The sequence below is a fragment of the Micromys minutus genome (assembly GCF_963924665.1).
Source record: "Micromys minutus genome assembly, chromosome: 5".
Taxonomy (NCBI): Eukaryota; Metazoa; Chordata; class Mammalia; order Rodentia; family Muridae; genus Micromys; species Micromys minutus.
In genome coordinates, this window is record NC_137974.1 from 49,746,658 (window position 1) to 49,773,359 (window position 26,702).

Consider the following 26,702-nt stretch of genomic DNA (forward strand, 5'->3'; position numbering starts at 1 on the left):
GGTACCCAAAGGACAACTCGTCCTCTGGTCCTGTTTCTCAGAGGAGGTTCTGGCGAGAAGGAAGAAAACTCAGGATGCGGTGGGGGTGTGCTAATGGACCTGGTCTTGGCTGGAGGTGCATCCTGGGCTAGATCGAAGTCATCCCATCTCTGTGGCCGGAGGGAAACAGACTATTAGTGGGACGAAATGGAGATTTCTGGAGCCGAGTAGGTCCCCGCAAGAGCCTAATGACCAACCACAGATTTTCCCTGCCATGGAGTAGGGGAGACTGCTTGGATTTGGGGTTTTGGTATTTTGACCCTTTAATAAGAAATGCGAAGTTGAAGGGAAAGGATGAATAGTTTGAGATGGCAGAGGAAAGTAATATGGGGTACAAATTTGGAAAATTAATCGAGGTGTTCTTTAAGGAGGCTCATGGCATTTTAATAGTTTTAATAGGGGGCGGAGCATCAGTTGGGCTCTGCCCTTAGCGCGCCCCGCTGGGGGCTCGGCTGAGCAGGGGCGTGGCAAAGCACGAAGGGGCGTGGCAGTCTAGACTGGTGGGCGTGGCCTGGGGCGGGGCGGGGCGAGGCTGGGCACACTGCCCTGGGGCTGAGTCTCCAGTGGAGGGCGGCTGAGACCCGGGCAGGAGGCGGTGGCGTCTTCGGCGGCAAGAGAAGCATGGATTGGGGTACCGAGTTGTGGGTGAGTCCTTTCCCCCCAGCTCCCATGGTTCTCCCTTGCTGGGGTCCTGGTTTCTCTGCTCTTTGTCCCTGAAGTACCTTAGCCCGGACTGAGCGCTTTCCCTTGTAGCTGATCCCTTGGGTCCCCGCCCTCTGCCCTCCGCACTCTCTCAAAAGTTCCTTTGGGACTTTCAAGACGCTCCGAGGGCCCTAGGAATACTTTGCCCAGGACCGGCATAGGGAAACCGAGGCACAGAGTTGAGAGTAAGACCATCAGAAGAAGTCTCTGGACCAGGCCAGGGAGGGGGGGACAGCTGGGCGAGGTCACCTATTTTGAGCGCCCTGGCCTGGCTTGGAGGCTAATCTTACGGCCCCTGGGTCCCTGCCCGTCGCCCGCCTGTCCTGCTGGGAGGGGGAGGGGACCCTTTGGTCACCTTCTGTCCCACGTGGGGCCTTACTGAGTTGCTTTCACGCTTACAATTGGGACGCTGAGGGGGAGGGGGAGGGGGCTGCAGGAATCGGCCCTGGGAGCTGGGCGGAGCCACCCCTTACCCGCCTCTTAACCTCACCCAGGAAGCCCTAGAAGTTTCCCTGAATCCTTGTTGGACTATTGACCCCTCCTCTTTCTGGAGGCGGTGGAATCTTCGGATGTGGTGGGGGTGAGCCATTATAGTGGAGGCATCACAGAAGCAGGGGAAACTGAGTCACTCAACGGAGGATCCTGGGGGATCTTGGCGAATAGGGAGATTTGGCCCTAGAGGTCCCCCGACCCTGCTTCCACGTACTTTGAACTGCACAAGCTCATCCCTTCTGTGCCTGATTTTGTTCTAAGCCCTCTTGAGTTTTCGGAATTTGGAGGGCGTTAGAGGATGGGGGAGTTGGAGTGGTTTAGCCTCCTTCTACATCCTTGCTGTCCACCCCGACTCCGAGAGACCCCGCTGACCGGTTTGAAGCCCTGGCCCTGTTGTCCAGGCCCTTCCCTGGAGGAGGAGATAGGGGTTCCCGCCAGCTTCCTGCCTCCCCCTGCGCCACGCCGGGGCGGCGCCTGGGGGAAGCCAGCCAGCCCTTGCTGGAACCGCTAAGCCCCATGATTGTCTACTCCGGTGTTCCGGGTCCCTGGGACTTCGGTGCCCCCCACCTAGGTGACCCTAACGTTCCCCAATCGCGCTCTTGCAATCAGGATCAGTTTGAGGTGCTGGAACGCCACACGCAGTGGGGGCTGGATCTATTGGACAAATACGTGAAGTTCGTGAAAGAACGCGCTGAGGTGGAGCAGGCTTATGCCAAGCAACTCCGGTGAGCGGGAGGGTGGGTGCTCCCTGCTCTGGGACTATGCGGGAAGCCCGCGGGAGGGCCGCCTTCTCAGTCTCCCTGCCTCTGTCCCCACCCTTAGGAGCCTGGTGAAAAAGTATCTTCCCAAGAGACCTATCAAAGATGACCCCGAAGTCAAGTAAGAAGGGGATAAGACTCTGTGGGGCGGGGAGCGGGTCTCTCACCTTCCCAGGGGCCACCTCACCTGTACCTTAGTCCCACCTGCCATTAAGAGTCTGGATGACCCAAGGTGGAATTCACTCACCTCCAGCACGAAGTCCTTTTCTGGTTTGTAAATTCGCAGCTTCTGTTTTCCCTCTCGTGCTGTAGCTGAGTTGTTTGGGGGCTTTTTACTTATTACTTATCTGTTTTGGAGAGCGAGATGCACCCACTTATGCTACGGAGCTCTAGTGAAAGTCAGAGGTCAGTTTGGAGGCGTTAGTTCTTGCCTCTCACCATGCTGATCCCTGGGATCAAACTCTGGTCATCATGTTTAGTCACAGGCCCCTTTACCTGTTAAACCATGTTGCTGACCCTAGTTTTTCTCTTTGAGATAAGGTTTTGGTTATCCTGTTACTCCTTCTAGCCAGGACTAGTCTCTTAACCCAAGAGCTGGAATGTGTCTGTGACTTTGATTCCCTCTGTTCTCGTCTGTAAAATGGATCTGATGGCAGAACTTCCTACTCCATCTTATGTGTTCAAAGAACTGAATTTGTGTGTCTAAAAGCAGTGGCCAAAGCTAGGCATGTCAGTGCATGCCTGTCGTCCTAGCACCCTTGGGTTGGTTCAGGGCTAGCCTCAGGTATGTAGTTAGTTTGAGGATAGCCTAGGCTACATGCTATCCTGTCTCAAAATCCTAAACAAACTGGTAGCCTGTCTGTAGTTATTTCCAGAAACTTTAAACTTTATTCTAAGCCCTTCCCTTTAAAATCTAAAAGGTGAGCTGGGTATGGTGGTGAATGCCTGTGATTCTGGAACTCTGGATCTGCAGGCTGAGAAGGGAAGATTGTGAATTCTGGGCCAGCTTGGCTACTTAGTGAGACTATATTTTGAATAAATATGAAGTTTTACTCTGAAAAGCTCCAGAAATTAAGAAAGTTGTTTGTTTGAGGTATCTGGTTTTACTGGTGGTTTGATGTGCATGATACTCCAGCGTTTCCGAGGATAGAAAAAAAGTGTGTGTGTGTGTGTAAATGTTTGTGTGAATGTGTGTGTGAGTGTGTGTGTGTGAGTGTGTGTGAATGTGTGTGTGTGAGTGTGTGTGTATGAGTGTGTGAGTGTGTGTGTATGAGTGTGTGAGTGTGTGTGTGTATGAGTGTGTGTGTATGAGTGAGTATGTGTGTGAGTGTGAGTATGTGTTTGTGTGTGTTTGTATGAGTGTGAGTGTGTATATGAGTGTGTGAGTGAATGTGTGTAAGTGAGTGTGTGTGTATGAATGTGTGTGAGAGTGTGTGAGTGTTTGTATGAATGTGTGTGTGAGTGTGTGTATGAGTGAGTGAGTGTGTGTGTATGAGCATGAGTGTTTGTATAAATGTGTGTATGAGTGTGTGTATATGAGTTAGTGTGTGTGAGTGTGTGTATGTATGAGTATTTGTTAATGAGTGTGAGTATGTGTTTGTGTGAGTGTGTTTATATGAGTGTGAGTGTGTGTATGTGTGAATGAGTGTGTGTGAGTGGAGTGAGTGTGTGTGTGTATGAATGTGTGTGAGAGTGTGTGTGAGTGAGTGTGTGAGTGTGGTCTCATTGCAGTCCAGGGTGACCACAAACTCCTGATCTCTCTGCCTTGGCCTCCAGGATGCTGGGATAGATCTAGGCACTCTACCCACTTGACACCTCTAGCCCCAGTGGACTGAAAACTCCAACTAAGTCATTCCTTCTGGAACACAGGAAACTTTTTGGTCATTGTTCTCTAATCCAGACACTTTGGATTAAGTGTACAATGTTTACATACACTATATTGTAGAGGAGAGGGTCTCCTGCTGTGGTATAGAAGAGCTTGAGCATCCTTTATTTTGATACCCTCTAAGTACCCTGGAAATAGTTGCTATGGGCACTGAAGGATTACTGTATTATACCTCTAAAATTTGATGAGGGAACTAGGCATAGTGGCTTGGTTCTGTGATCTCTGCAGTCAGGAGTCCAGGCAGGAAGAGCAAGGGGTCTGGGCTAGCATGGGCTGTGTAGCTGAATCCTGCTTCAAAACCTAAACAAACATTTGATTCTAGTATTCTGTCACCAGCCATACAAGATGTTGCAGTGTCTGAGCATGGTGGCTCACAAGTTTAATTCCAGCACTCAGGAGGCAGAGACAGGCAGAGAGTCATGGGCTGGCCAGAGCTACGTAGTGAGATCCTGCCTCAAACAACAACAGTAAAGATGTTACAAGCATCATACCTCCACAAATTTGATTTGCAAAATGCTTCTGAATTAAGGGATGGAAGTTAGGGACACAGACTTGGGAATGAATGTAGCTCAAGACTCTCGAAGTCCACTTTTTCCTGTTCCTCCTCCTTTCTGCCCTCCCACCCCCACTTCCTTTCCAGGGTCTCAAGTAGCAAAGGCAGACCTCAAACTCGCTATGTAGACAAGGCTGGCCTTAAAGTCTTGATCCCTCTGCCCTGCCCCAGGAGGACAGGTTATTGTCACTGCCAGGCTGGGTTCACACAGCCCATCTCTGGTGGTCCTGAGCTCTGCTTGTCACCTCTGCCAGGTTCAGCCAGCAGCGGTCATTTGTGCAGCTTCTCCAGGAGGTCAATGATTTCGCAGGCCAGCGCGAGCTAGTGGCCGAGAGCCTTGGTATCCGAGTGTGTCTGGAGCTGGCTAAGTATTCCCAGGAGATGAAGCAAGAGAGGAAGATGGTGAGACTCCCCTCCTACCCAAGCTTGCTGAGGACCCTGTTGGAACCTCACTGAGGGTCTCCCATTTGTTTGCACAGCACTTCCAGGAAGGCCGTCGGGCCCAGCAGCAGCTGGAAAATGGCTTCAAACAGCTGGAGAATGTGAGTGTGTATGGGGGCAGCTGGTAGCTCAGGCCCAGAAAGGCTGGGGGTGTGTGGCTGCGTATCCACAGAGCCATGCTTGTTCTGTGGTCACGCCCCTCTCCTTGTGGGGTACACCTACTGTGCCTACTCCTCTTATTTTGAGGTGTGGTCTGTAGTATCTCAGACCGGCCATGAACTCTCTCTCTCTTTCTCTCTCTCTCTCTCTCTCTCTCTCTCTCTCTCTGTGTGTGTGTGTGTGTGTGTGTATGTGTATGTAGGGGGAGCATTAGCAGACCATGAGGTCTGTGCATGTGTGAAAATTCTGGAGTCAGTTTTCTCCTTCCACCTTAGAGGGGTTTCTGGGGATTGACAAGCACCTTTACCTGCCCAGCCACCCTTTTGGTTGTTTTGTTTTTTGAAACAAAGTCTCATGTGGTGGTCCAGGTTGGCCTTGAAATCCTAATCCTGTCTCCTGGTGTTGGGGTGACTGGTGTGTGCCACCCACACAGTTGGCTGAGGCACAGCCCACTCTGCTACTGGGGGAAGGCAGGCCCTTCACCCCACTTTCGTCTCCTGCACAGAGTAAGCGCAAGTTTGAACGAGACTGCCGGGAGGCTGAGAAGGCGGCCCACACTGCTGAGCGGCTGGACCAGGACATTAATGCCACCAAGGCGGATGTGGAGAAGGTATGTATGGGGTGAAGTCCATGACAGGCTTGTGCCATCTGAGCATGGTGAGGCCAGTAGCTGACTGTGACCTCCCGCATGTGGTCCTGTTGCTCAGGCCAAACAGCAAGCTCACCTTCGGAACCACATGGCGGAAGAGAGCAAGAACGAGTACGCTGCCCAGTTGCAGCGCTTCAACCGAGACCAGGCTCACTTCTACTTCTCCCAGATGCCCCAGATATTTGATGTGAGTGTGTTCAGCTTGTTGACAAAGTCCCTCAGAGTTCCTTAGCTCCCACTTGGGTGTTAGACTTCTGTTCCTATGTCCTTACTCCAAGACTGAAAGAGTGGAGCGTGCTTGTAGTCCCAGCATTCCACAGGCAGAGGCAGAGGCAGGAGGATTGCAGAAGTCTCTGAGCCAGCTTGGTTTACATAGCAAGTTCCAGGAGAGCCAAAGCTTACTAGAGAGACCATGTCTCAGAAGGGAGGAAAGGAAGGAAGGATTGGGAAAGGGGTAGAGAGATGGAAGGAAGGAAGGTAGGTGGGAAGAGGAAAGACACCGGGATTTTAAAACTCCTATTCATCCTTCTAAACCCTAAGTAACAAGCCCCAGGTCTCAAATTTCCCCAGCCATCTTCCCCACTCTCTGTCTCAACCCTGGTGTTAGGATTGTCTATATTCCACATTTTGTTTCTGACTCTGTCTCTCTTTGTGACCTCCTTTGAGAAAACACTCCCAGCCCTACATCTTCACCCCTGCCCTTTGGATCTGATTCTGTCTTCTCAATCACTGGGTTTGAGGGCTTGAGCTTGGAGGTGTCTGACTTACCCTGTACTCTCCTCTGCTCTTCAGAAGCTGCAGGATATGGACGAGCGGAGGGCCACCCGCCTCGGGGCCGGTTATGGGCTCCTATCTGAAGCTGAACTGCAGGTGGTTCCCATTATTGGCAAATGCCTGGAGGGCATGAAGGTGGCTGCAGAGTCTGTGGATGCTAAGAACGTGGGTGTTCAGCGTGAGCCCAGGGGATGGAATACGGGCTAAGGGAGGGTGGCTCCTGAGGTAGTTTCTTAAACTAGCCTCAGGTTGCCATTCCCTCCTTTTCCCTTCTCAAAGGACTCCCAGGTCCTCATCGAATTACACAAGTCAGGGTTTGCCCGCCCGGGTGACTTGGAATTTGAAGACTTCAGCCAAGTTATGAACCGAGTGCCTTCGGACAGCAGCCTGGGCACCCCGGATGGCAGGCCTGAGCTCCGAGCAGCCTCCAGCCGTAGTCGTGCCAAGCGTTGGCCTTTTGGGAAAAAGAACAAGGTGAGGTCCAGAGCTCTTGGGGTGAGGGGTGGGTGGAAGGGGGGACAGTCGGCCGAGGTCCTCATTGACCTCCAGCCACATGGAACGCTGAGTCCTGGGGCAGGAATTTTCCTCTTGGCTGTGGGCCCAGGCTGGAGGGAAGGAAGGCCTGAGAGCCCACTGCTGGCTTTGGAGTCCCTCAGCATGAGAGGGGACAGGGTTGGGGGCCTGAGGCATCTTCTGCTGCATCCTAAGACCTTTGAAGATCTCATGTTGGCCTGACAGCTGTGACATTGCCTCCAATCCCTGGGAGTCATCCTTCCCTATTGCCATCCTTTGTTTTTGGGGACCCTCCACTTTCTGTGCATTTTCTCCTTGGGAATTTGACTTATAGGGTCCAGTATATACCTTGACACAGCTTGGTTTATCCCTTCCACAATCTCTTCAGCTATTCTTTGCAGTTGTTTTCTTCTTCTTTTCCATCCTATTTAACTTAGACTCTTACCTCACACCTGCCATCCCTCCTCCCACCTGCCATCCCTCCTCCCACCTTTCATCCCTCCTCCCACCTTTCATCCCTCCTCCCACCTTTCATCCCTCCTCCCACCTGACATCCCTCCTCCCACCTGACATCCCTCCTCCCACCTGCCATCCCTCCTCCCACCTGACATCCCTCCTCCCACCTGCCATCCCTCCTCCCACCTGACATCCCTCCTCCCACCTGCCATCCCTCCTCCCACCTGACATCCCTCCTCCCACCTGACATCCCTCCTCTCTTGAACTTGAACTTCTGAGTAGCAGGCAAGCACCTGCTATCCCCCACCTCTCAGCCCTCATTTGTCCCCCTTAGCCTCTGTGTCTGACCACCCTGTTTTTTTTAAAAAAATTATTACTTCTAAGCACGAAAGCCTGGCAGGTGCCTCACCTCCTGGGGTGCTCTGTGAGTTCCTAACACTCAAGGGACAAAGAAGCTCTGGGAAGTGACCAGCACCTGCCTCTTAGTCTTTAATTTATTACATTTTTATATTTTGTGGTGTATAAAGGTCAGACAATAGCTTATGGGAATCAGTTTTCTCTTCCCATCCTGTGGGTCCTGGGGGTGGAACTCAGGGCTTTCCCTTTTCCTTTCCTGCTGAGCCCTTTTGCTGGCCCTGGCTCCCCTTCCCTTGTCATCCCTGGCACCTCTCAAATCTTCTGTTGTTGCTTTTATAGGTGTTTTCTGTGTGAGCTTATGATTCAGTTGTGGTTTTCTTATCATTATTTTTTCCTCTTTCTCCATATTGTTTGTCCTGTGTCCCGTCCGTCCATCCTTCTTCGACTACATCCTCCTGCCTCCATCCCCTTCTCTGGCCCCCACCGTTAGCCACATCCCCCATCCCTGTCTCTCCTTGGGGGTCACCTACCCTCCACACTGTCTGATGGACCCTCATTCCCCTGTTCTGGCCGCGACCCCTTGGCCATACTGAGCGAGATCAGTAAGTCAGTCAAACCTCGGCTAGCATCCTTCCGCAGCTTCCGAGGCAGCCGTGGGGTAAGTTGAGGCCGGATGGTGGGACCCTGGGCTCTTTCCTGCTGCCTGCTGGGTCCCCCCAGATTCCAGCTTTGCTCTATGCATGGTCTCACTCCCTGAAATCCCTGCTAGGGGAGGAAGGTGGTTCTGGTGTCTCAGGAGCGAGAGAGACGCTTGGGAAACACAGGGCTGCAAATCCTGAATTCAGACCCTGTCTCACCTTGCAGACTGTGGCCACTGAAGATTTCAGTCACCTGCCCCCGGAGCAGCAGAGAAAGCGACTCCAGCATCAGTTGGAAGAGCGGAACCGAGAGCTACAGAAGGAGGAGGACCAGAGGTAAGCATGCGAGACTGGGGGAGGCTGGGGGAGGCTGGGGAGGCTGGAGATGAATGCAGAAGTAACCAGGGTTCAAGGACTGGGGAGAGCCTTCTCAGTAGAGCAGTGCCTGTCTTCCTGAGGGGCCATTCCTGCTGCTGCTATGTTTCAACAGTTCACAGGCTTTCGACACAGGCTGTGATCTGAAGGTTGTGGTTGTGCATTTTGGTTGGTGTAGGAGGGTAGAGGTCAGCACCCTCTTCTTTCTCTTTCTATGAGGCAGGGTGTGGTCCCAGACTGGGACTTTGGGTCTTTTTGGCTAGGCTGGCAGCCAGCAAGCTCTGAGTGTCCAGTTTCTGTCTACCAAGGTTGCAGGTGGTATGTTGCTGTCTACACCTCTTGCTGCATGGATGCAGGAATCAGAACTCCAGTTCTAAACTTTGCTCGGTCAGTGTTTAACCACTGAGCAGTCTCTCCAGCCTCATACCTGTCCTTTGTGTTTGTCTGTTTTTGCTTTTTTTAGTGTTAAGTATTTTATTACTACTACTACTACTACTACTACTACTACTACTATTTTATTCTGTAATCTTTTTTTAACAGTCCAATCTTTATCCCAGTCCCAGCCCACCCTCTGACTGTTCTGCATCCAGTACCTCACCCCCCTCCAAGAGGATGTCTTCACCCCTACCCCCACACCCACACTCTACCATGTCTCCCCACTCCCTGGGTCTTGGGGGTTAGGGGCATCTTCTCTCTCTGAGTCCAGACCTGGCAGTCCTCTGCTGTGTATGTGTCTTGGTGGGTGGTGGTGGGGAGGTTTAGAGCAGCTAGTATGTGCTGCCTGGTTGGTGGCTCAGTGTCAGAGCAATCTCGAGGACCAGGCTAGTTGAGGCTTCTGGTCTTCCTATAGGATGGCCCTCTTCCTCAGCTTCTAGGTTTTCCCTAGTTCAGCTACAGGGGTCAGCAGCTTCTGTCCATTGGTTGGGTATAAATATCTGCATCTGACTCTTTCAGCTGCATGTTGGGCCTTTCTGAAGGACAGTCATGCTAGGCTCCTGTTTGTAAGGTCACCATAGTATCAGTAATAGTGTCAGGCCTTGGAGCCTTGACAAGGTCTCACTATGTGGCCCTGGCTATCCCGGAACTTACTACATAGACCAGGCTGGTCTCTCACTGGGACCTGGGCTTGCTGAGTTGCCTAGGCTGATTGGCCAACAAGACCTGGGGATCTCCTGTTTCTGCTTACCCAAGGTTGGGATTACAGATGTGAGGTCCAGTGCCAGGCTCTGTACAGTGGGTCTGGGAATCCAAGTCCTGCCTTGTGCCTCACAGTGAACACTTGGCTGAAGCTACCTCCTCAGCCATGTCTGCTGCTTTTAAAGGAGATTCCTGCCACACAGTTGGGTGTGGTAGCCCCTGTCTGGCATCTCAGCATTCTAGAGTTAGAGGCAGGAGGACCCTAAGTTCGAATCCAGCCTGGGCTTTTTGGGACACTCTCTCGAAACAATAGCAGTGAAGAACAAAAACATAAAAGCCGGAAAGAATTATTTATTTTCCCTTTCCTGTAAATCACTCCAGTGGATGGAATCCAGTGAGCCCTTGTGCAGTCTCTCTCTCCACACATCACTGAGCAAAAGACAAGAAAATTTCTGGTCCCCTCAGCGATCTGACTCAGTGGCTAAAGGCACTTGCCACCCAAGCCTGAAGGCCTTAGTTTGATCTCAGATCCCACTCCAAACGGGTGCCGTGACATGCATGTGCACACACAGGCATGTGTGATAAGAAATAAGCAAAGAGATAAAGAATAGCCAGCTTATGGTGATATATACTTAGCCACAACAAACTGTTGATTATAGTTTCTAAGACAGGATTGTCCCTTGTAGGCTAGGAGCCTCCCTTAGCAGCTGGGGCGTGGTCTGGAGTGTAATACCCCTTCCAGGGAGTATAGGGGATATGAAGGGGTATTACACTCCTGACCACGCCCCAGCCCCTCACTGACAGGGACTCTACCCCTGACCATACTCCCAGCCCTCTTTTTTTTTTTAAACCTCTATCCCCACCCCAAGACAGAGTTTCTCTATGTAGCCCTGGCTGTCCTACAACTTGCTCCATACACCCCGAACTTCACGGATCCACCTGCCTCTGTCTCTCGAGTGCTGGGATTAAAGGTGTGCACCACCACCAATGGCTTTATTTGTTTTTATAATTCTTATTTTGAGACTAGTTATGGGTAAATTGCCTAGGCTAGTCTGGAACTTTCAAGTCTCCTGCCTCAGTTTCCCACGGAGCTGGAATGACAAAGCAGGCACCTGCACTCAGTCTCAAAGTTTTTGGTAGAGTGCAAAATAAAATGCCCGTCCTACGGAGCCTCACCCATTAATGCCAAGACAGCTCACTGACCAGTCACTGGCAGAGCTCAGTCTGAGTCACCGTCTTGATAGGAGAAAAAGGAGAGCCAAGTTATCTAATGCTGAAACACAAAATATTACCGGGAAAAGTCTGCCAGATTTAAAAGGACAAGAAAATCTTTACTCCTTCTTTCCAAGCACAGAATCCTCTGCCCAGCCTCCTTATGTAACAGGAGTGACGCCTGCCATGTGTCAGCAGGTGGCTGGCCAAATTCTATTTGGCTGTTCACATGTGGCCTTCTCCACAGAATGGAAATCATGGGGTAGAAGCCATGCTTTGAACTCATACAGCCTGGTGATTACAGTGGAGTGAAGCATTTGCTTTCAGAGTAAAGGCTGGCTTTTCGGGTTCCTTACTGTGTTCTTTATCCTGGTTTTATTCATTCTCTTATTCTGTGTATGGGCTTACCCATGCCATGGCCCTGTGCAGAAGTCAGAGGCGGTGTGCTGGAGTCAGTTCTCTCTCCACTACGTGTGTCCCAGGGATGGAACTCGGCATGTTTGCAGGTGCCTCTATCTGCTGAGCCATTTCACTGGCCTTATTTTTATATTTTATTTTGAGACAGGGTCTTGCTAACTTTTCCAGGTTACCTTGGAACTTTAGTCTTCCACCATGTCTGGCTTATTCACATGTGTGGTCAGTCATGTTTGTGGTGGCCTACCTTGAATGTTGAACCTGTTTCTCTGCGGGTGTGTATGCTGCCTGTAGGGGTGGCTCTGCACAGCCCTGCACACACGGAGGTCAGGGGGCCTCACTGGTATCTGCTCTATCTCTGTAGCTCATTCGCTTGAGATTAGGTCTCTGGCTGAACCAGCAGCTAGTCTCAAGGCCAGCAGGTCTGAGTCTTTGCCTCTTCCCATTTCTGTCCTGCCCAGCACTTGAGTTATGGGCCTATGGGAGCTGCACCCAGATTTTTATATAGGTGCTGGGATTCAAACTCATGTCCTAAGGCTGGTGCAGCAAACGCTCTTACCCTCAAAGCCATCTCCCTGTTGCCCTTGTTTTTTGAGACAGGGTCTTTAACTGACCTGCAGCTCAGATTTAACTACGGTGGCTGGCTAGTTTAGATCTTTCTGTCTCTGCCTTCCCAGTGCTGGGATTACAAGTGTACACCACTATGCCTGGCTTTTTACCTGGACATTGGGGATTGAACTCAGGTCCTTTGGCTGATGTGCTTGGGTTACCCACTGGGTCAACTATTGTCTTGTTTTGATTTTTTTGAGACAGAGTCTCACTAAGTTGCCTGGGTTGGCCTTGAACTCACTGTTGTAGCAGAGGCTGACCTTAAACCTGCTGACCTTCAGCTCAGCACAGGCACACAGGGACATTTATCTCCATCAGAGTCTTGCCTCCCCTTGAGCCTGTTTTTTACTTGGTAAGTCATAAGATTGTGTGTGTTTTCTTTTTTGTCTGCTGTCTGTCCGGTCTCAGGGAGGCCCTGAAGAAGATGAAAGATGTATATGAGAAAACACCACAAATGGGGGACCCTGCCAGCTTAGAGCCCCGCATTGCAGAGACCTTGGGCAACATTGAAAGACTGAAGTTAGAAGTGCAGAAGTATGAGGTCAGAGGCGTGCCCTGAGGGCGTGGTCAGAGGCATGCCCTGGGGAGGTGTGGTCAGAGGCGTGCCCAGGGGAGCTGTGAGGTCAGAGGTGTGAGGTCAGAGACCTGCCCTGGGGAGGCATAGTGGCAGGCAGAGCTGCATGAGTCACTGTGGGGTGGGGGACAGGGAGGTGTTGGGAGGATAGAATCCAGCTGCCTACCATCTAAGTTTTGGGTGTGCGTGAGTGATGTCAGGAAATGATCCCAGTTCCAGAGTGGGGTGCCTTCGAAACCTTGCCTTGGAACTCATGCTGTGATCCCCAACCAACCCTAGGCTTGGTTGGCAGAAGCTGAAAGCCGGGTCCTCAGTAACCGAGGGGACAGCCTAAGCCGTCACACTAGACCCCCTGATCCCCCAACTACTGCCCCACCAGATAGTAGCAGTAGCAGCAACAACAGTGGATCCCAGGATAATAAGGAGAGGTAGGTAGGGAAACCAGAAGCAGTGTGGGCTTGGTATAGCATGGGCTTAGAATCCCCCAGTGAGAGCCTGGGGCTTGGTAAGGGGTGGAGTCCCAACCTGGAGTCCCCCAGTGAGGGGCTGGGGTGTGGTCAGGGGTGGAGTCCCAACCTAGAGTCCCCCAGGGAGGGGCGGGACGTGGTCAGAGCTTCTGGAGGGTCACACTCCCATCTTTTTAAACCTTCAAGCAGCTCAGAAGAGCCCCCTTCAGAAGAAGGCCAGGACATCTCCATCTATACTGAGTTTGATGAGGACTTTGAAGAGCCTGCATCCCCTATTGGCCAGTGTGTGGCTATCTACCATTTTGAAGGTGGGCCTATAGCATGAGTTAACTTTTTTGTTGTTTTGACAAAAAGAACTTAGTCTGAAGATTGTAGCTCAGTGGTAGTGACCTTCCGTTCAGTCCCCAGTGTTAGCCAAAGGAAGGTCCTGGGGAGTCAACTTAAGGAAGGGTTTATTGATTTTAAACCATTTGTATTTATTCAGTGTGAGACAGGTCCGAGGATGACTTTAAGGAGTGGGTTCCCTCCTACCATTGGTGTCCTGGAATTAAGCGCAGGTTGTAGACATGGCAGCTAGCACCTTTACCACAGAGTTGTCTCGGGCTCTCGCTTTCCTTCCATTTAGCACAGGACCTCAGCCAGCCAGATGGTGCCACATCTTCATGGTGGGGCTTCCCAGCTAAATTCACCCAATCTGGAAGCTCCCTCTCAGACAGCCCAGAGTTTGTTTCTGAGGTTAGGAGATTCCGGAATCTGTAGCTGACACCAGGGGATGTGATAGGAGCCATGACTTCTATCAGGTTCACCAAGTCTGAACTGTCCCCACTCCTGCTCCCCAACAGCATCCAGTGAGGGGACCGTCTCCATGTCCGAGGGAGAAGATCTCAGTCTGATGGAGGAAGACAAGGGTGATGGATGGACGCGGGTCAGGAGGAAACAGGGAGGTGAGGGCTATGTGCCCACCTCTTACCTCCGAGTCACACTCAACTGAACCCCACCGGAGTGGGACAAGGGGCAGGGCTGTCAACTGCTGCTTCTGGGCCACAGGGGGCCCCCAGGACTTTGCACTTTATCCCTGCCCTCGTGGCTTTTGGCTGAGACCTGTGTAACCTGCTGTCCCTCATCCACCTCACCTGTCACCCTACAGGGACCCACTCGTGGCTTCCCATGTGGTTGTACATATTCGTCACTTAAGACCTTTTCACCTGCCGCGCGGCTTGGGCCAAGTTTTGTTTTATATTAAAAAGTATATATAATTATATAAAGTTCATGGAGTCTGCACCTTCAATATAAGGACCGGACCTTCAGAAGGCGGCTCTGTAGAGAGGTAGCATGGTAGTGAGCTCCGGATGCTCTGTGAGGACCAGGTGTTGGTTTTGCAGCAGCTCCCAAAGCTCAACCAAGCCTATGCCCCCTTTGGCCAACTCTGGCAACTGCACTTATACCTGCTTGGACCCCTCCCAAGTTAAAAAGAGATAAAAGCTACCTTCCTTGTGAGCCCCATGTTCTGGCAAGCCTTCCTTGTGCACGTTACCCATGCGTGTACCAGACATTTCTACCTTCCATTTCCCTAGAGTGCACAGAGAGGTCAGGTGGTTTGCTGGGAGTCACACAGCATGTAAGATGTAGAGTCAGACTTGAGCTTTGACACCAGACCTATGTATGTCTTTATTTTGAAAGGTCACACATTCACCATGTGGTCACTTTCTAGGTACCCTAGCTGCAGGGACAAGAAGTACATACTGGAGTGTGAGGGCTGGTCGTGGGTACTTGAGTAGGTTTTTTGGTAAAAAGGAGGCATCTGTTGCACCCCAGTCTCCTGGGGTTCATTTTGAGAGGAAGATTCTTATAAACTTTGATCTGGGAGAGGGCAGAATTCAAAACAATTTCTTCATAATTTTCATAGAGTTCAGACTGGCCTCAAACTTACGTAGCTAAGGATGGTCTTGAACTCCTGATTCTCCAATCTGCATTTCCCAAGTGCTAGAGTGATGGGTGTGGGCCCCAAGTTCATTTCATAGCCTCTTGAATAGCTGGGGTGGCCTCCTTGGGGTTCCTTAAGTAATAAAGGGCTGGGGGCTGGGTTCTCAGCCATGAGATTCTAGTTGTTGGGACAGGATGTGATGGAACCTCTGTTGGAGGTCATCTCTGGCGGCCTGGGCTCTCTTGCTCCCCCACAGTAGGTGACACAGGAAGTTGGTGGTCAGTGCCTCCCATAGTTCTGGGTTGGGCCTGAATCTTGTAGGCAGAGTCAGGTGCGCTGGGGGTGTGGCTCAAGCCTCTCCCATACCTGTCATTTAATGCTAAGAACTTTGACCTGCAGGAGCCATGTGGTAGTGCCTGGGCAGAGGTTAGCAGAGGAAGGGTACCCCTGGATTTCTAAAGGAAAGCAGGTTGCAGGACAACCATGGGGTACAAGGGTGGCCAGTATGGATGCAGAGTGCAGGGGTCTCTGCCTTAGGGACTGTGCCTGGAGGTGGGAGGCGTCCCAGATGGGTGAGATTGGGAAGCTTGGCCTCTTAAGAGGCCTTCAAAGGACCCTTGTTCACCTCGAAGGTGCTGGGTAGCTGCCCTGCAGAACAGGAGCACATCGCAGGCTACCTGTCGGGCCCCAAGCAGGGTGCACAGCAGCAGGTCTCAGGACCCATCCAACACCCCAGAGGTTTCCTTACCCTCCAGCAGGCGCACTGCTGATGCCACATGTGGCAGCGCCATCTCTCTTGGGTTGCAGGGTCCTGTGGGAAGAGTAGGATCTGGGTTAGGGACCCTCATAGTAGGGCAGAGCCTAGGCGTAACAAGGGCGTGATCAAAGACTTGGGTGGGGCAAGGTCAGGGATAGGGGTAGGGCCTAGGGAAAGGGCCTTAGGGTTGAGGAAGAATTTAAAGAAGGAGAAACCTAGGATGGGGCCAATCGTGCGGCCAGGCAGACTGGGAAGACTAGAATGGCTGGAGCAAATGGCAGGAAGGAGCATTAAGCAAGGAGGGCGGGAGGGGAAGCCTGGAGCTGGGAAGGGGAGGGGCAGGGGAGGGGCTTATTGCAAAGGTGGTATAGCCTAGAGCAGGAAACCTAAAAGGAGGAAAGGGAAAACTTAGGGCAGGGAGGGGGAACTAGGAACAGAATAGGAGCCTGGGTTTGGGAAGAAGCCTGAGGAAGGTGACAAGGAAGGGAGAGCTAGGTTAAGAAACAGCCCAAGGCAGGTAAGGCACCGTCAAGGCCTGTACCTTCATCCTGAGCCCTCATCAGAGCCTTTAGCGTTTGTTCAAAGACCAGCGCAGCCTCCATGTGGCTTCTTCGCAGATAATGCCAGATGCCCTCTAACTCAGCGCATGAGCAGGGCGCCCATGACCCCGGCCAGTCCCCGCCGGTTCCCCGTCGCTCCTGGCCTTAACACCAGTACCAACTCCACCAGGCCTTAGAGGGCTCCAGGGGCCCCAAACAACTCAGCACAGCCAGGGCCCGGCAAGCGCCAGGGTCTCAATCCTATAAAGGTGGAATGCCAGGGTCTGGGGACAGCAGAAGAGTTTGTGATGGGAAGGGGGGCAGGAAGTGGGTTGCTTAGCCCACCTCCACCAGGGGGAACATCAGTAGGGGTTAGGGAGCTACCCTTCCCCCACCTCACTTCTCCAGCACCTCCAACCTCAGGTGATGGCCACGAGGAAGTGTGAGTAGTTACAGACCGGAAGGGACGCCCATGGCACTCCACTGACTCTTGGTCACTCCCAGCAAGCCTTTATCCTTGACACTAGATCACAAAGTGAGGTGAAACAGACAAGTGTGCTGGTGATCCCGTAGAGCCTGCCTTCTGCTCCCATGGTGAAGCATTTCTTCCTAACTGAAACACTCCTGCCTGAAGGGAGCAAGCAGGCTTCTAGGAAGAGAAGGGAATTGACAAGACTGGGAAGTAGAGGAAACTTGGAAGTCTCGGGCAGTCTCTGAAGCCTACAAGGTTCACAAAATTCATTGCAGTAACAATTTCTAGAGCTGCCTGCAGGGGTCGCTAGGGACAAGGCTTTGTGAGTAGATACCCAAACACCCAAGCTGGCTTTGAGCTTTTTAAGTGATGCTGCTGCCTTTAGGTCAGTCACCAGTGCTCTTGACCTTTCACCTGTTTTCAAGGAAGTAACCCCACAAACCCTCCAGGTCACTAAGCTAGACTCAGTTGAAATCATTTCCTTCTTCTGCCTGCTGGTGCCTTATCTATGGTGCACAGACATTTGTTCACAACTCCCCAGGGAAAGTCATAGATTAGTTCCTTGCTGATGGAGGATCCTAGCAGATGGCCCACCTGACAATCTACCAACAGCAGGTATAGAACGGTACTCCCAGAATGGTGTGCCATGAACAAGCTTCTGAGAGTGAGCAGAACTACGGGGTCCAAAGGCCAATTTGGGGGACTCAGCAGGCAGGAAGGGTGGTCAGAGGGGCAAAATGAGACCTCAGCTTGTGGTCTTATGAAGCATCTGTCCCCCTTTTCTTCCTTTTCCTCCTTGGCTTCCGACCACCAGGCCTCTGGCTCTGCATAATTTGGTCTGGGAGTCTTTCTCTGAGTGCTGGGCTCTCAGGGAGGGGTTCACAGTATGTTGGGGGTGCTCAGAGGCCAGGGAGGGTGACCGGAGTGGCTTGGAGGGAATCTTTGCATGAAGCTGTCCATCTGAGAGTCTGAGACTGTCTTCCATACTTCCCAGGTGAGGTAGGCCCCTCAGCAGTGTGGGTTCACTGCCTGTCCCATGCAGGTCAGATCCAAAAACAGGGGGTGCTTTGGAGACAAGGAGAGATATGGTGGCAATGAGATGGAAGCTACTGGCTTTCCTGCTTCAGCCACTCAGCCCAGTGACTGAGGATTCCTTCCCAGTCTCTGCAACCTCAAAGACAAACCTTCAACACTTTGGCAGTATTCTGAATTCAGGATACTATTTTTTAAATTTGAAGGTGTATGTGTCCCCTTGTTTATGGATATGCATGCACATGCATAAAGATGCCAGAGGATGAAATTAGAGTTGTTCCTCAGGCACCATTTGAGCAGGTTTCTGTCACTGGCTTGGGAACTCCTTACTAGGTCAGGCTGGTGAGCCAGTGAGCCTTACCTGTCTGTAATAACTAAAATGCACCACCAAGCTTGACTTTCAAAACATGGGATCTGAACTCATGCAAGCACTTCTTTACTCAGTGCACCATCTCCCTGCCCTTCCACCTTTTTTTTTTTTTTTTTTTTTTTAGGGAGGGTCTTTAGTGGATAATGTAGTTGCCTTGAATCAGAGATCATCATGGCTTTACCTCTCTAGTAGCTGGGCTGACAGGCCTGATACCCCCACACACTTGAACACACTTATGGCCCTGTGTCAGGGACAACAGAGAGCCTCTCAGCTGACTGGCCCAAGAAGCCCAGGTCCCAAGAGGTGGGTCCAGGGGACTGAACTCACTTAAGGGAGAGTGGCAGAGCCAATCTCTGAGCCACTGCCACTTTAGGGGCCCCTCATCTGCTCTGGTACCATCTTTACTTCTTCCTGAAAAGTCCAAATCTGCAGGCTGGCTGGAGCTCCACTTGCTAGGCCTAGACAAAAAAGATACAAAGGGCCATGGGACCATCCTAGGAGGAGAAAATGCCACCAACAAATAACATCAATCTGCCAGCCACATCGGAGATGGCATTTCCTAGTTTTTAATTCTGAAACTAGACTGCCAGAGGTGGAGACCTGAGGATCAGTAGTCCAGGGCCATCGTCCACTGCAGAGTGAGTTTAAACCCAGCCTGGGCTACATGAGACCCTATCTAAAATAATAAGGCAGGAGAATCCTCTATACCTGAAAGGCCTGGTTGCACCTGGGCTGTCTGTGGGCACATCCGCACTGAGGCTGTGTGTCAGAGACGACTCACAGGCTTCGAGACCACAGCTCCTGTGGCCTGGGACAGTGGACGCCTGCAAGTCATGTAACTGTGGACGAGGGCAGACATGCTGGCAAATCTCTCATCTTTGAGCTGAAAGAGGGACCGGGACACAGTGCTACTTGGAACACCTCAAAATGTAGAGTCTTGCCTTTCCAATGGCAGATTACAGGGTGGCCCTCACAGGAATCTGAGGCACAAACAAGGAAGTCACCATCTTGTAGTAGAAGGGCTTCAGCTTCCTGATGATGCAGAAGAGGTGGCTTGTGTCCAGACCCTTCCCGTTCCCCACTGGACAAGAACTACTCTGCGTCAAGGGCTCCACCCAAGACCCGGGCCCCAGCCCTTTCCTGGGGGATTCTCAGTGGGTGGGGGTGAGGGGCCAGGGTAGGGTGAGAAGGAGGACTTTACTCCTGATCCATGTCCCCAGCCCCTCACTAGGAGACTCTTGAGCTGTATCCACAACCTCAAACTGGGGGGTTCTGGGCCAGTGTTCTACTGCTGGGTCAGGACTCCAGAATTATTGAGTTTTTTTTTTTTTTTAATTTTAAGAAGAATTTTAAAGAGAAACTGTATGTCATCCAGGGTGGCCTTAAACTGCAGAGCCTCTGGAGTGTTGTGTTTGTAGGTGTTTATTGCTTGGTGCTCCTACTTGGCTCTAAGAACGCAGCAAACAGCGTGTTTTCACCACAGGCTCCTGCTTGTGTTCCTTCGGTAGTGAGCTGTCACCCAGAAGCTGCAGTAAGCCTTGTCCTCTCCTACGTTGCTTTTGGTCAGTGGTCCATCCAGTAAGAAGAATGAAGCTAGGAGCACACTCCCAGCACACAGAACAGTGGGCTACATCATGACATTTCAGACTGCTTATAATATTCTGTTCATGTTCACCCTATCACGCCTCTCTTATTTAAAGATTCGTGTATATGTGTGTGTGCATGTGTGTATGTGTGTGTGCAGGTTGAGGTTGGGGGTGGATGTTGGGTTTCTATTACTCTCTGTCTTACTCCGTGAGGCAGGGCAGGAGTCCCTCAGTGAACCAGAAGATTGGCATTTTGGCTGGGCTGCTTGGCCTGTGAGCTCCAGCCTGCCTGTTTCTGCCCTCTCAGTGCTGGGTTTACCAGGATGTGTGGCCATGGCCAGCTTTTTCCATGGGTGCTGGGGACATGTACAAGCAGTCTTTCCACTGAATTATGTCTCTAGCCCACTACACCCCACTCCTATCTGTACCCCACACTGTGCTGGGTCTCTTACTTCTGAGGAGTTCACCTTTTAACTTCATATCATATATGTGCCTGTATGTACATCTAAGTTTTTGATCATATCTATTTTACATACAAGAGAAAAACAGGCTATTTGTTTTTCCGGGTCTGGCTTATTTTAATTAACACAACAAATCTCTCCAGTCCCATCAATGTTCCTGCAAATGACATAATTTGTTCTTTGTAACTGCACAATACTCCATTATTTATACACAGATTTCCCTTTTATTCCTCTCCAGTTGTTTTTGGAGATAGAATCTCGTGTAGCTCAGGCTGTCCTTCAACTCCTGCCTCCACATGTCTTTCCTAGTTATGTGATGGACACCTAGGAAGATTCTACACTGGCTGTTGTGAAGACTCCACAAAGCAGTACTACTCAAATGACATGCTAGATGAGATGAAACACACACACACACACACACACACACAGAGAGAGAGAGAGAGAGAGAGAGAGTGCATATAATAAATTGAACGAGCATTTGCATGCATGTATATTATATTGCATATTGTATGCATATTGAAGGGTCATACTGTGTAGCCCTTTGCTGGCCTGGAACCAGATATGTATTCCAGACTGTCTGGGAAATCAGAGACCTGCCTGCTGCTGCATCCTGTGTGTTGGGATTAAAGGTGTGAACTAGTATGCTCAGCTAGTATGTTCACAGTGTACTCTAGGTTCACCGAGCCTCCCAGCCTAAGCATCTCACACTGGCTATATTCACACTGGGGGATTGAGCCATATGAGATAATTTTGTTTACAAATAAATAAATCCAGTTATTTATAAAAATATATATCACACAAAACAAAATGATATATACTTGCCCTACTTTACTCTTTTGTTGCTGTGAGCAAACCCTGGTCACAAACAACTCGTGAGAGGAGAGGATTTGTTTGGGTTCCACTTCCAGGTCACACTGTATCCTTGACTCAGGCAGGAACCAAAGCAGAGGGCTAGAGAGAGGGCTCAGCACTCACGAGTGTAGACTATTTTTTGCAGATGGCCTGAGTTTAGATCCCAGCATCCACATTGCAACCCATAACAGCCTGAAACTTTAGCTCTAGGGGATGCCACAAGTTCTTCTGACATCTACATTCTCTGCCCTACCCCAATGTGGAATACATTGGGTCACACACATTTGCACACCCACCCCCCCAACACACACACAGAGGGGGAGACATTCACACACACACACATACATATACCTAAAACCAAGTAGAAGCACTGGTTACTGGCTTGCTCACAGACTCTCTGCTAACTTCTTATACAGCCCAGGTTCACCTGTGCAGGGGTAGACCGCCCACAGAGGGCTGACTGACACACACACACACACACACAAACATGCACAAAAGAGAAACAAAGTATATGTAGAAACACCACAAATTTATACATAAAATCTGGCCACAAGTTATGTGCTTAGCTTAATCACCATCATTTAAGTTGGGTACTGCTGCTTATGATTATAAACTCATCACTCTAGAGGCTGAGCTAGGAGGGTCTGTGAAACAAAAGCAGGAGCCACATTGTTACATATTGTTATTAAGGCTCCATGCCTTCCCACAGCCAAGCAATAGATGGAGCTTCGGGAATCTTATGAATAGTTGCAGGAAGGACTGAGGGACCAGAAGAGGACAAAGACTCCACTGAAAAGCTAACCAAGTCAACTAACCTGGATCCTTGGGGGATCCCAGAGACTGAACCAGTGACCAAAGAGGGAGCATGGGCTGGACCTAGACTCCCCTGCCCCCTCCCTGCACACATGCAGATGTGCAGCTTGGTCTTCATGTGGGTCCCCAACAACTGGAACAGGGTTTCCCTCAATCTGTTGCCTGCTTGTGGGTCCAGTTCTCCTAACTGGGTCGGCGTGTCTGGCCATAGTGGGAGAGGGTGTGCCTAGCCCTGCACTTATTTGATGTGCAGCTTGTGGTGGGGGATAGGAGTGGCAGGTGAAGGGGGTATAGTGGGGAGGGATGATACCCAGAAGGAGGCTTCCTCCTTCCCAAAGAAGAAGGGGAAGAATGGAGAGGATCTATGTGAGGGAGTCTTAGCAGGGAATATTGGGATGCAAAGTGGAAGAATAAGTAAATACAAATTTAAAAAAAAAAAAAAACTCTCCACACCTTAGAAGAACAAGTTTCTGTTTTCTAAACCTAAACCTAATGTATCCTGTAAACTATTTTGTTCAACCTATGCTGAACTTGTAACCCCACGCTGTATATTTACCCCTCCGCCTTGCTAAACTCTGGAACCCGTGACCACACCCTTCCACAGGTGCATTCTCACACTTATCTTCTCCACAGGCAGCTTTGAGCCCGAGTCCCCCCACTCTTTTGTCCGGGTGCTAACAGTCAATTTTCTCAACAGCTTTCTTCATTAGTCCTAACCCTTCCCCATAAAAGGGACCTCAAAAACCACTGAGGGGCTGCTCTCTGAAATCCCAACTCTCTGAAATCTGGCCAGACTAAGTAAAGTTTCCTCAATCAGACAGTCATAGAAATGGTTTTTAACCCTCAGTTCCTAAGTCAAGTCTGGTCTGGGCTACAGCGTGAGACCCAATCAGAAATAGGTTCCCAAGCAGTAAAAATAAAATCGAATGAACGTTAGATTTTACTGCTGGCAACTGTACATCTGTGGGCTTCTTGTCAAGGTATATAAGATGTTATATATTACTTTCCAGAAAAACTCAATTTTTTGTTTATTGTTTTGAGGATCTCATGTAGCCCAGGCTGGCTGGGAACTCATTGTATAACCCAGGATGATTTTGAACTCCTGTCTCCACCTCCTCAGTGCTGAGATGACAGGCAGGAACGCCAGGCTGGGTTTGTTCAGCGCTGCTGGTCAGGGAACCTGAGGCTTCATGCATGCTAGGCTCTACTACTGAACCATAGGTCCAGCCCTCCCGCCTCCCATCTGCAGCTGAAATTCACACCTAGAGACTACAATTTTACATTTTGAGTTTCTCCATGTATTTGGGAATTCGGTTAGTATATTATAGTTAGATTTTTTTAGGTCTTAGACATTATTTCACAAGCTTCAGTCTGTGTTTCAAAATGTGTCAGAAAAAGTCATATTGGGTGGGAGGGCTGTGTGTCTGTCTATCTGTCTGCCTAGCTCCAGATTCCACCCAGGAGTCTTGGAGTCTAGAAGTGACCCAGGCCTAGGCTTTGGGAGAGGTGTGCAGCAAGATTCCGGCCTCCTGAGTCACTATTTCCTGGAAAGGGGGGGGGGGAGCAAGGCGACCTCAGCTGAGACTGATGCCCCGGGGTGGCTGGGTGGGGCAGGAGGAAGCTTCGGCAGGCACTGCATACCTAAAGCCAGGTGTGCTCCAGAACGTGTGCACTTCCTGTTTGTCACTTACTTGAGTATCCCCCCTCCTCGTGGTCCTGAACTTGACAACTCATATAGATTTTTCTGCTTTTCCAGTCACCAACTGAGGAATGGGGGCAAGGCAGGAGCAAACTCTAGTTCAAGTTTGGGGAGCTCAAGGAAGGCACAGGTCAGTCGCAGATCAACGAAGTCATCAGTCATTGGGTCTTTTGGGGAATAATTTATTTGGGCAAGGGAGGGTGGGGGATGGGGGAATCAGGGAAGGGGATAGGCAAACTTGAGAGAGGTCTGTGGGTCTACTGTGTCTGTGTACGGATGCAAAAAGATTCAGGGTGCAGCCTCCAGCAGACACCCCACAGATCCAGGTGGAGTTAGGGTCTGGGGTGTCACTTTTGACACTGAGCTGGTATTGATGATTTAAGACCTACTGTATACCAGCCTGTCCCTGGAGCCTCAGTTACCCCAATCCCAGCTACAACCAACAAATACATGAACGAAGATCATTTCTAATGGTTCCTGATGATTTAAGTCATAAAACAGGAAGATTCGATAAGAAAGGCTAGAAGGGCAGGCCTATTTTTTAATTTAATTTTTATTTAAATAAACCACATTTAAATTATATATAAATTACACGCACGTGCGCGCTCAAACACACAAACACACACAAACACACACACACAATTTAAATGATAGATTGGGAGTGGCAAGGTTGGAGAATGGGGGTCAGAGGACAAATCTGTGGTGAAGGCTCTCTCCCATCTTCATGTACGTTCCAAGGGACAGAACTCAGGCTAGCAGGCTCTAGGGACAAGCGCCTTTATCAGCGGAGCTATCTTGCCAGCCCCGGGGCTGGTGTTCTTTAAGTATGAAAAGAGGCGGTAACTTGGGGGCTGAGACCTAGGTTTAGACTAGGTGAAGTTTTGGGATGCCCGAGGTGTGGTTTTGGGGTACGGAGAGTGAAGAATGAGGCGGTTCGATGGGCTGTTTTTTATCTTTTCACAGGACCGAGATGTTGATGCGGGTGAGGAAGGGGGACCAGAAAAGGAGGCCAGGAGGGGAGACCACGCAGTAAGGGGCGCGCCCCGTTTTAGCCAGTGACCACAGGCGAGTTTAGGAAGGGTTTTTGGAGCCAGGGAGGGAGGGAGGGAGGGAGGGGCAGATCCGGATTTGCGACGGCGCACTCGAAAGTGGAAGCCAAGAGTGTTTCCGCAGAGAGCAGGAAACACGCCGGGAGCTACGCGAGAGCCACCTAAGACACACCCGGGTTCCCGGACACGCATGACTCGTGACCACTCTCTTGGAGACTTATTCCGGCCCCCGCAGACTGTTGGATGGATCCCCGGGTTCTCCCTAAGGGCTGATGGCTCCACCCTGACTAGTAGGACCCCGGGATCTAACAACAACCACTCCCTCACTCACCTGGATAGGACTCTGCTGATCTGACCGGACTCAGCCTAGAGGCTCAGCGGCTGAAGAAGGAAACGTCCACACCCCAGCTAGGCCCAGCCTCGCCTGCCCTCACCTGGCTGGGGCCCAGCCCCAGCCTCTGGCTCCGCCCCTACAATCCCCGCCCCACCGAGGCCCCGCCTCCACAGGAACCTCCCAGACGCTCACCCGGCCCGCTTGGAACCCGTCAGCGTCCGTAGCGCGCGCGCGCGTTTGTCTCGTTCTCTATTGTTTCCTCTTCCTTAGCACCTCCAAGTAACCCTCGCTTACAGTCCGGCTCTTTAGACAGGCGCCCGGCCTCCTCATGGCCACGCCCCATTAGTACTGTAATTTGGGAGACTAGAATGATTTTTACGCTTTCCTTCTTTTTCCTCCTTCCCCCGCCCCCTTCTCCCTTCTCTCAGATTCTTTATAGCACTCAGCTATGTATCTGAGGATGACTTAAGTCTCCCGATCCTTCTGCCTCCACGTCCTGAGTGCTGGGATGACAGGTGTGTGATAGCTGGTGCCTGGGACTGACCTAAGAGAGCACCCTGCCCACCGAGGCCCAGCCTCAAGCTCTAGAAAGACTTTAACTGCATGCCATGATGTCTCCCTGACCGAGTTGAGGGTGTCTCTCCAAATCCCCAGGGATCCAAGTCAGTTCAGGGCAGCCCTGGGACTGTGGCGTTAACCCGGCTACTTTCTTCAGCCCCCTGCCCACTCCCGGTTTGGAATTGAGAAATTTGTGCGAAAGGCGACAGCCTTCACTAAATATGGGATTAGGCTGGAGTTTTGGGACCAGGATAAGGAAAGAGGGGGTGGTTTCTCAGTTTGGGGATGGGGCTCCATCCTGATGCATGGAAAAAAGAAGTTGAGGGTTGGGAATTTGCAAGAGAGGCAGTGCTACGTTTATTCAAAGGCCACGTTTGTACAAAGCTCATTAATAAACTTTAGTCTGTGGGAGGGGTTCTGTGGGTAGAGCGCTAGCCCAGCACGCTGGAGTCAGGATTTCAACATCAGTTTTAGATACAAGTTCAAGGTCAGTCTGGGCTCTACACCAGCTTCTTAGTAAAGTAGTCTATATAATAGCGACAACACTCACTGAACACCCACCGTAAACCAAGACAATTCGGCTTGCTTGTTCTGTCTCAACGACTTAATTTTCACTTACATTCCTAGGAATGAGATAGGTACCATTCACCCCCATTTTCTCAGTGGAGAGACGGAAGCACAAGAAGAGGGGAGCTAAGTCATTTGTGCAAAGGTGCCTCAGCTTGGAAGTGGTGGGGATTCGAATCTAGAAACCTAACTCTCCACCTTGCCTCGTGTTTTGTTTGTTTTTTTTTTTTTTTTAAATTTTTTTTCCTGGCCTTCCCCTCTAATCTCCGACCCTAACGGTGTGAAAAGAAAATAAATTGTTACACAGTTTAAAGAAGAGGGAGAGGACTCGTAGGAAGTCATAGATGCCAAAAACCGGGATGAAAATTGTCCTCGCCTAGAAGGTTGCAAAAGGGAGGGTTTCCAGGTTGTGCCCACCCCTACCCTTGTCCTCAGAACGTCAAGCAGACTCAGGCACCACCTAGTGGCCATAAGGATAAAAGGTG

At 50.8% G+C, this 26,702-nt stretch overlaps 2 protein-coding genes across 5 annotated transcripts; one reads left to right on the plus strand and one right to left on the minus strand.

Annotated features, from left to right (window-relative positions):
• The first annotated feature begins 569 nt into the window (after window positions 1–569).
• Window positions 570–14,373, plus strand: TRIP10 (thyroid hormone receptor interactor 10). 4 transcript variants are annotated; one of them, XM_080917231.1, is made up of 15 exons: window positions 570–684; window positions 1,843–1,958; window positions 2,056–2,112; window positions 4,684–4,831; window positions 4,909–4,971; window positions 5,535–5,639; window positions 5,737–5,865; window positions 6,471–6,617; window positions 6,732–6,926; window positions 8,269–8,436; window positions 8,643–8,752; window positions 12,572–12,704; window positions 13,017–13,165; window positions 13,391–13,512; window positions 14,047–14,373. In XM_080917231.1, exons 1-15 carry the CDS (start codon window positions 661–663, stop codon window positions 14,193–14,195), a joined length of 1,815 nt encoding a protein of 604 aa, XP_080773357.1. In that variant the 5' UTR covers window positions 570–660; the 3' UTR covers window positions 14,196–14,373. The 4 variants fall into 4 exon arrangements, with proteins under 4 accessions (XP_080773357.1, XP_080773358.1, XP_080773359.1 ...); XM_080917232.1 differs by having other exon boundaries at window positions 13,394–13,512; XM_080917233.1 differs by lacking the exon at window positions 8,269–8,436.
• A 918-nt stretch (window positions 14,374–15,291) lies between these two features.
• On the minus strand, window positions 15,292–24,950 carry SH2D3A (SH2 domain containing 3A; the record flags this gene model as incomplete). Its single annotated transcript, XM_080917431.1, is given in 14 exon segments — window positions 15,292–15,464; window positions 15,877–15,939; window positions 16,427–16,530; window positions 16,532–16,617; window positions 16,623–16,660; window positions 16,663–16,685; window positions 16,825–16,874; window positions 16,878–16,940; window positions 17,491–17,762; window positions 17,765–17,795; window positions 17,801–17,961; window positions 19,073–19,201; window positions 19,204–19,330; window positions 24,852–24,950. Coding segments are annotated over 14 exon segments (1,419 nt in total).
• Window positions 24,951–26,702: the final 1,752 nt, after the last annotated feature.